The sequence below is a fragment of the Mya arenaria genome, chromosome 3 (assembly GCF_026914265.1).
Source record: "Mya arenaria isolate MELC-2E11 chromosome 3, ASM2691426v1".
Taxonomy (NCBI): Eukaryota; Metazoa; Mollusca; class Bivalvia; order Myida; family Myidae; genus Mya; species Mya arenaria.
The window spans coordinates 24107999-24117438 of NC_069124.1; the positions used below are offsets into that span (position 1 = coordinate 24107999).

The window sequence follows — 9440 nt, forward strand, 5'->3', positions numbered from 1 at the left end:
ATGTTTATTTTTTCTAGAGATTATTAAGATCTGGTACGTTTTTGTAAGCACAGTTTATTTCACTCTGCTAGTAATGAAATCAATAAAGTGCCTAAGCTATATTTTGATAAAAACATTCGTATAACAGGAATAATCACATCAAACGTATACAAACATGAGTGTCTCAGGTTTGATTTGAGATATACAATACTAATTAAAGTAAACTGTCATTGCCAATATATTTGCACAGATTAAATGGTAACAAAGTATGTAAATTTGCGTTCACTATATAGTCTTGACCTACAGATTTTGATAGACATCCATCTGTTTTATATATTCTTGCATGACGTCGTAGATGTATCTAAGTTGGGTCTGCAATACAGGAAATTGATTTTTGTCAACATTATGTATGCGCCAGGATGCCAGTGTGTCTATTTAATATACATTTACCATACAGTTTATTAAGTACAAGAAGTTAGTATTGATGTTCTGCGTATCACAGTTTTACAAACAGCGAAAATCGCATTCTGTGTGTGAATAAGTACCGAAGTAGAGTCACAAAATGTTATCTACATTGATGGTTGGATTGGCTTTAGAATACAGCTTGTAAGATAAATTGCCTTCCGATGTAATTACACTTGCGTGACAAACTTCGTTTTTCACACGTACCGGGTTCTGCACAATCCCTTTGTTCCTTTGTTTCATGGTCATCACGCTGTCCAGGATATTGATCTGGTCCTTGTTGTCTTGAACACGATGAAGTTCATTTAGAAGTACAGCTACTACCCCACAGCGATGAAATCCGAAACTGAAATTTCATTATTTTAACGTCAATTGCAACTTTCACCTTTACGTACAGCTACACGTACAATTACACGTCCACGTTTTACAACGTCTCTTTCATTTCTTCAATTCATTTACATATGTAGCCGTACTTATCGACACAATTGTGTTTGACCCTATATATAAAATGACTAATATATCCTAACATATAATGAAATCTGTTACAAAGTAAAGTTTATCGCAACGAATCAATCATTGCATCCATTATTATTAAATAAAAGGTCAGGATAGTGCTTTTCCCCTATATTTAACACCAGAACTGTTTTCCGTTTTGACTCAGTTTATTTTATTAAGACAGTTATGACAACATAAGTAGAATTAGTCTTTTTCATATCAGCCTTAGCGTACTGATTGTTTGAAAACAAAACCCGAGATGAACATAGCATTAATTAAATATTTGCTTGTTTTCATATCTCACTCGCAATGTATGAAGACAGGCCTATTCTTGCCGAGGTGGGGCTGCCACTTGTTGACTGCCTCAAGCATATCTAACATTGGCTGTACCGATGTTGGTGTGTCCTCGCCTTCCCGCCACGCCAAAAACTCAAACTGTCGTATTGTCGTCAGGTAATCTTCGTCCTAAAATGTACAAATATAATATTAAAAAGGAAACAATACTGCCCATGAATTTGCCTGTTCAAACAGTTGGTGAAAATACTGGGAAGTAACTATTACAAAAGCATTTAAACAATGAGTCTAAGTACATCTGGCATGTTATCACTGTGTTCAAGTAATTTGTTTACGTTTACCCTTACTTCATTGTTTACATCCTTGAATGAGAAACACTTTTCTTGGAAAGTTTTGTTCATCTTCTCATGAATACAGTTGACTATAAATTTCCCGATTTGTTTGTTGTCCCTGCTTCCAAGGAACTGACATGTCTGAAATAAGATTTAAGTAGTTTAAACCTTTTTATGCATTGTACATGTTCTTACACACTTGAAATTAAAGATGCTAGAGTGTTAAAAGTGTTTGTTTTTTTCAAAATAGTTTGAAATCTTACAAAGGAACGCAAGTGAAGTAACGCAATTACTTATATAAGTACAGTGTTAAAACGGCGGTATGATGTGAAATGGTTAATTATGAAAAGAACCCAGACCATGCTCAAAGCACTTATTTCAAGTTATGTCAAATTCTTTCCAAAATGAATTAAAAAAAATTGACACTTTTATAGATTTAAGGAAATTGTAATTTTACTATGTTGGCATCTTGTGAAATCATTTACCCGAGAGGAAAATATACCTCGGATCGAAACGTATCACCATTAGTCATATTGTATTTTATTAAATAATCGATAATGGATTTACGGCACAACCTTGTACGCGGCATGTGATTGTGACGTCAGCATGATGACGGTGGTGATGTGTTCTTCATCAATCAGTGACCAGAACTCCTCTAGTGTTTGTTTTGTCGGGGACATGCTTACCAGAAACGCGTTCTTGTTCTCGTAATTCTTTTTATAATTCAAACAAAACATAATGATTTTTCATTTCAAGTCAATAATCTTAAGCTAAATTATATAGAGATAAACAACGAAACATAAAGGTAGCCCATATGTCATATATACCAGCTAATGTATTACGGTGGTAAGTACAAGGACCGTTCACAAAACTATTCATTACACAACAGCAACAACAACAATTAAGCAATTGTATGTAGGAAGGATACATTAAAATGTCAGCATGATGCTTATGTTATCAGATTGTAGCGTTTAACGCGATAAATCATGACCTATTTCGCAACAAATTGAGGTGTTCAGGAGAGGTGTTAAATGATTTTAAAATTATAATATGCGTAAACTAGAAAGAAAACCTGTTCCACGCGTTTTTTTTAAGAAAATCTTAATTTTGTCCTCGATTAGTACTTACCGGTAAGAAAATACTTCCAAGTTTAGGGATAAAGTTAGATCCCCTCTTGTTCATCTTAGGGACATATGCATCTATTGAATCAGGTGAATACAATATCATTAAATGATTTGATTTTATAAGAAGTTGTATTACAAATCATTATAAGGAATAGAAAAACAAGTTATCAAACAATAACTTATTTATAGAATATCGCTTAACATAATCTAAATAATCTAATTATCTAACTATTATCTTACTTTCAGAGCGCAAGGATTCTATGTTTCCGTACTCATGAGCATCTTCCAAGATCGGCTTCTTTGTGATTCCCTTTTCAATCAGCTGTCAAGAGATTAAATGATATTCACAGTATCGTTGATGTCTTGAACAAAACATGCGTTTTATCACAATTTCGCGTTATTTCGCTTTAATAAAACAAATGTATACAGTTTGGACAATACATACTAAGTGTATTTACGTAGTAATCAAGTTTGCTCGCATCGGCTTAAACGGTATTCTAAATAAGTAAAACGTTTTCAATACAAGTGTACTTTAATCCATATCTAGATACCATTCAGAATTGTATATATAACAGTTTGAGGTTTACATCAAATTGTTCTTCAACTCTCGTTTTCGGCGATCCGGTTTCTTTGTTGACCATGTGCATGTAGAAACTTTCAAACTCTTTGGAGTCCACGTGGTGTGTGCCAAACAATAAAGCTTCTGCTACAGCCTCGTGGAGATACACGTACTGTTCCTATACAAATAAAGTAATAGTAGTTCATAAAATAAGTAGGCAGAATTTAGAACTATTTAAGACATTACATTGACATTTACCTTATCCAATGCCGTAAGAAAGAATCATTATTTATAAGTGTTGGTCTCATGTTTACACTAAATAACTGAATAAATTAACAATCGTTTATATGTTTATTTTGGTTATTATTTTTTTTATTTCGACGTTGTAATAAATATATTTTATTACAAATCTTTATGTGTGCTTAGCCTGATTGTGTTGTTTTCCACACGGTGTTTAGTCGCAAAGTGTGTGTTGAGCATTAGTCTTATGTGTGTTAATAAGGTATTCCCAACATTGGTTTGGCTACTGGGCTCGTCCCTATAGGTTTCTGTCACAATGGTGTGGTAACTAACCTTCGTTTGTACCATGTTCACCCTCTGCCTGCGCAGTGTCTGCACCATTTGTAGAGGACGAACGCACTTCTCTGCTTTTGCCTGGTGTATAAGGTTATCAAGGGCGATGAATGTTCCGGTTCGACCAACTCCAGCACTGTAAAACACATCTTGTAATCATCAATAATTACTTAGTTATTTCAAGTACTGGCAAATTGATTTCAAATCATTTTACATACGTTGGAAAAAAAGTATGGACTTAGCAATAATTGACAATGTTGTTTTATTTATATATGACTAAACTATAGATAAATGTAAAGTCAAAAAAGGTAAATATATTATCTACAGTGGGACAATATGATTAATCAGTAATATGAACTAGTGTATAGCAATAATATTAAAGAATATGCAATCGACCTAACCTGCAGTGCACAACAATCGGGGATTCATTTGCTGAACTTTTCGTGTCAACAGCTTTCCAGAAGTCAAAGAGACACCAAGCACTGTCTGGAACGTCTTTATCAAACCAGGTTTTAAAATGGAATTGGCGAACTCGGCGTGGTTTACTGCCAGTCTGAAAAAATGAATATTTGACACAGTTTAAAACATTATTATCATTCAAAAATCGTGCAAAAAGGGGCTATACTTAAGATACATACACAAATTGTGTAAACGTCTAGCAAAGCAACTAAATGCTTTCTGTAATCTAAAAGCATGATGCAAACAAGGAATATTCGTATTCACATGTTAGAAATATTGTTGTGCAAAATCTATGCAAGTAATAACCTGTATTTATTTAATAAATAAATAAAGAATAAATAGTTTCAGAAATAGTCTCGAAAAGCAATAAACGTTCAGCAGAACTGTGTACCTTCACTACTTCCAATGTCCGTATATTGTAGTCTGTGAATTCCTTTATGTCGATGTAGGACACGTCAATGCCGCCATATGAGCACGTGTCATCTTTCTCGGGCCAGTACTGAATACATTTTATCTGCAACGAAAACGGTAAAATACCTCAAAGGTGCATACTAGTACTTACTCTGCTTTTCGTCATAATTTACCAATACTTATAAGCCCATTAACATGTATCTGTACAAATGTTAAGGGTTAAGTCTATGGCTGAATAAATCTAACATGTTATAGTGAGACACACGTAAGCCTTAAAAAACAAGATATACTGGTTGAGTTGTATAACCCGAGCAGTTTTTAAATACCGATCACCTGGTAAATTACGCATTTGTTTATATCGATGAACTAGATCGATACCGACGCCTGCCTTAGCAGCGACTGTTAGGTTTCGTCAAATATAGGTATGTAATGTCCTTAAAAGTTCCTGGCAAAGTCCTAAGCAGCTTTAATGTAAATATATAGCACGGGAGGATATGACATCACAGACCGCGTGCACATATTGAGGTTCGTCTTTTGTTACAAAAATAGTTAACTGTAACTGTTTTACATGTATACGCATATGCGTTGCCAACTACGCTATCACATTGTTGTTTTTTCTTCTCTCTTATTCAAACATTAATTGAGTTATCTGGTTGTTAAGTATAAGTTATTGCTCATAGTAGTTGTAATCGTAATTATTGTGTAGGATATTATTAGAATTTCGAAGCATGGGACGTAACTCTTTCCATTTCTTAGCTGATTTTGATTGAGTTTATTCCCATTCGTGGCAAAATCATTTTAAAAGCGATTGGGATTTACATACTCTACTCCAATAAGTGAAGCGGGATTTACTGTGTATAAAACGGTTTCCCGTCCGTAAATCAAAATATTATGTGAATATGTGTTTTGGCTGATGCTAAGGTTTGAACTAAACATCGTCCATGCCCAATTTGAAGTAACTACAACCAAACCTCACGAAGATATTGCTAAAAAAACTGTCAGAACTGTCGGATTTACAAACTCGAGGAGTACAAATAATAAAACAATATAAATAAGTTCAATACCGATGCCATTTCTACAAGGTTTGTTAGCATTACGATTCTGTCAGCTTTCTGCTGCCAAACCATTCTCCAAAAGTCGTCAATCATGTTCTTTGTCGGACCTAAAGACGTATAACAAAGCAAACTTCGAATGGAATTTGTAAGTAAACACGCAAACTTAAGCACACGTGTCAGAAATTTAATTGGTGTTAAGACAAGCTATATGGAAAGCTATTGAGACACTAAATTTACTCCGTTATGTTATTAATCTGTAGGTACAACTTCTTGGTTAACCGTTATGACCTTATGTTATCTGATAAATTTAATATGGACAAAGGACATATGTATAAGCTGAATTTTCATATGAATAGATCACCACACCAATCTGGGCTTAATGTGTTTGTACCTACATGCAAATTAGCGGAAAAACCTTTCTCACTAATTTCCGGATAACACCTATTGTAAATCACGGACGAGAAACTAAAATGGTAGAAGGAGAAACTAATACCAACCTTGAGATGCGATAAATTTGTTTACTTTCTCGTATCCCTAAAAAAGAAACATTCATCTAGGTAACGCATTCAAGTTTTTTTTGGATAATAATAGCATTTAATTAGTTTCATCATAGAAGACACATCACACTAACGCGTACAAGTTTATTTACACCTTATTTTTAATAAAAGTATGTGATTATAAATGTAAATGAAGCAGATACAGTAATAAAGCAGTAACTTGCATTGATGAAACAAGCATTAATATAGTCTGGATCGTCTGACTTTGATTTTTGAAGTAGTACCCGCGAATGATCGTCTGGAAAAAAAAATATTATTTAAGAGTTTTGTTTTGACTCAAGCAGAATATTGATAAAAACTTTATACGTTTACATAATTTGAATTACACAGTGGTCAGTATGGATCATTATTGCAACACTAACCTATTTTGTTCTAAAAGGAATTCATTACTCACGGTATTTCAAAAACAATTTTATAATAATGAAAATAATAAAAAAAATATTAAGTGTATGACAGTATTGCATCACAATTTTCATATTTGTAAATTTGATATCATAAAACTTCTTCTATACAATAAACTAGGGAATGTGAATTAATGTTATAACAAAAAAATGAAAAATAAAACGCGTTGTTATTCTCACATAGGCTACATTTAAGTATGCTCAACATAATGAATAAGAGACGGGGCTTACATGCATACATTTCCTTGTATCTGTTTTTGCCCTTGTACCTTTCCTGAGCTGCGACCTCATGTTTATGGACAAGTCCGGTTGGCAATGTCTTTAATAAACAGGAATATATTGAATTATACAAACAATTAAATGGCAACTAGGAATCGTAATAAACTGTATTTTCTAATAACACAAAGATAACGACCATATTAATATTTATGTAAACTATTTAGGTTTTTATGTGATGTGTTGTTTAAAGAATGGCATTTTATCTATGCCATTAAAAAATCGTTGTACGTTTTGGACTGCTTGACTTATCCCTCTAGTTTCTGTTAAATGTTTTAATTATTTTGGAATATTAAGTAACTGATTGAAAGCAGATTCATCATAAAAAAATACATATTAAAGGTAAAATACCGCAAATTCTTCGTATAGTTGTTTTCGACCATTTTTCATGTTTTCTCTGATGTAACTCCACAGCTCATGAATTTTGATTCCTGGAACGCTGTCGTTAAAACAGTAGTAATCGCTACTGTGCATAGGCCCTGAAAGTTAAAATAATCAAGATGATACGTCTAGACCGTGCACGTTATGTGATCAGTTTCATTGCTTAGAATGAGAAGACACGTTTAATTGAGTTAACCATACCTTATTGCATCCCAACATGCTTATATTAAACACTTATTTCAGCATTCATATATACAAAAAGTATTGGGCCAATTTTTTACAACTTATGGAATCGGCCCTCTCCGTTTTGTAAGAATAGGAACATAAAAACAAATCACATCATTATACAAATGTAAATAAAAAAAAATGATATAAACTGCTACGTATAGATTTTGTTAAAGGTAAACAAATAAAACAATCTTTGTTTAATTAAGAGACGACGTAATGTAAATACATGTATGCAATCATATGGATAACGTGAAGGACAAAATCAAAACAAATGTTTGTCACCATTTCCCACTTTTTAAATAAACACCGGAAAGTTAGCTATTATGCAAATCGTTTGGTATTTTCTTATATTGTTTAATAAACTTAATTTGTTCATCATCAATGTTGTCGAAGCCTAACAATATTGTATCGATATCAAATAGATGGAAGGCACACGTTTTCCTACACATGTGAATACGTTCTGTTATATATGTGATGACTGGAGTAAATGTGATCGGCGTCTTCACTATCAGCGCCATGTGCACTTAAAGGACTTCGTTAAGTTCTTGTTATGTAGGCAAGCGTTAAGGTTGCTACAGCTGTTTCGCAGCATTCGGAACCCCTCGGCCATTTTTATCGAAAACAGCCTCGGATGTATTTGGACGGTTTACATATTACTCAAAAAGAGGAAAGTTTAAGTCCGCTGCAAGTAGATCGCGTAGTGATTTTACTTATCAGTTAATTTTTATGACTTTACTCATCGAAATCTTAATTATGTTTGCAATAATATACTTCACTGGCAATCAATTTAAACTTAGATCAATAAATACAATTCTTAAACACTATATTTCATAAATGAAAAAAACATAAAAAAATTACGAACTACTTCAACTGATGTACCGGCACACATCCGAGGTTATTTTCGATTAAAATGGCCGAGGAGCTCCGAATGGTTTCGTAGAGGCAAATCGTTCAAATGTTATGTAGTCTTGTTAATGCTTTGTATAATAGTTTAATGTTTGTTTTGAATTTGGCTAATGATTTTGAGTCTATTGATTCATTATTTAGATTCTTTCAAATACAAAAGCAAATAGAATTACTGATTTGGCATAAATTTCTGTTATTCGAGAAATAGACTGGTACTTGTTAATATTTATGAACCAATTTCACTAGCGTTTAACTTAAATATATTTGTGAAATTCAACATATACTGTGAAATCATTAATGTTCGTGGGGCATTAATGTTCGTGGTTTTCGTGGGTTGGGTGAACCACGAATTCAAGATCCCACGAAATATAAACCCTTTATTCACTTTTTCAATTGCCTTGTTACGTACATACTCTAGTATATTCTTTACAGAGGTCGCAGTACACAGTGTTAAAACCTGTCTCACTGTATAACTTACGATCATTATTCTGTTAATATATTATAACTGCCATTAACAAATAATCAACCAAATCAGTAAAATGCAGCAAATGACAGTTATAAGCACGTGTTTAAACGTGTGCTGTTAATGAAAATCTCCAAGTTTACAAGATGTGCGTGATGAGTGTCCATACTCGATTTTTTTATTTAATAAAATAATTAATCGATTACTAGTACAGTGAAGGTTACTAAGCACCGAACGTGACAATAAAAGCACCGTTCCGGTGTTTTCACAGTTTGCAAAATTCGTAATTGGCATTCAATGGCTTCCCCTATCTTTATTTATGATCAGGGTACATCTTCTTTTATTACCTTTATTCCCAATTAAATCGATAAATGACATGGGTATATGCACTAATTGGCATGTCGTACCACATTAGCGAGTGTCATAAACCGAGTGACATAGATGACGGAAATCACGGGCCAGCGCGTGGATATTATGCAGACGAT

The 9440-nt window shown here is 33.3% G+C and overlaps 1 protein-coding gene across 1 annotated transcript; it reads right to left on the reverse strand.

The window, feature by feature from the left end:
* Window positions 1–248: 248 nt before the first annotated feature.
* LOC128225868 (receptor-type tyrosine-protein phosphatase epsilon-like) lies at window positions 249–7382 on the reverse strand. The gene is made up of 16 exons (XM_052935766.1): window positions 7329–7382; window positions 6933–7020; window positions 6465–6538; window positions 6241–6277; window positions 5753–5850; window positions 4669–4791; window positions 4220–4371; window positions 3819–3954; window positions 3274–3423; window positions 2927–3008; window positions 2691–2761; window positions 2138–2275; window positions 1578–1703; window positions 1241–1401; window positions 649–787; window positions 249–351 (listed from the first exon to the last, which is right to left on the reverse strand). Exons 1-16 carry the CDS (start codon window positions 7365–7367, stop codon window positions 280–282), a joined length of 1686 nt encoding a protein of 561 aa, XP_052791726.1. The 5' UTR covers window positions 7368–7382; the 3' UTR covers window positions 249–279.
* Between the last annotated feature and the right edge of the window lie 2058 nt (window positions 7383–9440).

Bases quoted from the DNA above. Each gene is read 5' to 3' on its own strand.
- LOC128225868 (XM_052935766.1), bottom strand. From the start codon at position 7,367: ATGAAAAATGGTCGAAAACAACTATACGAAGAATTTGCG. The intron at 4,792-5,752 runs GTATTGAACTTA...TTTTCGTTGCAG, and splicing joins ACCTTGTAGAAATGGCATCG to ATAAAATGTATTCAGTACTG. The intron at 352-648 runs GTACGTGTGAAA...CCTGTATTGCAG, and splicing joins AAGGGATTGTGCAGAACCCG to ACCCAACTTAGATACATCTA.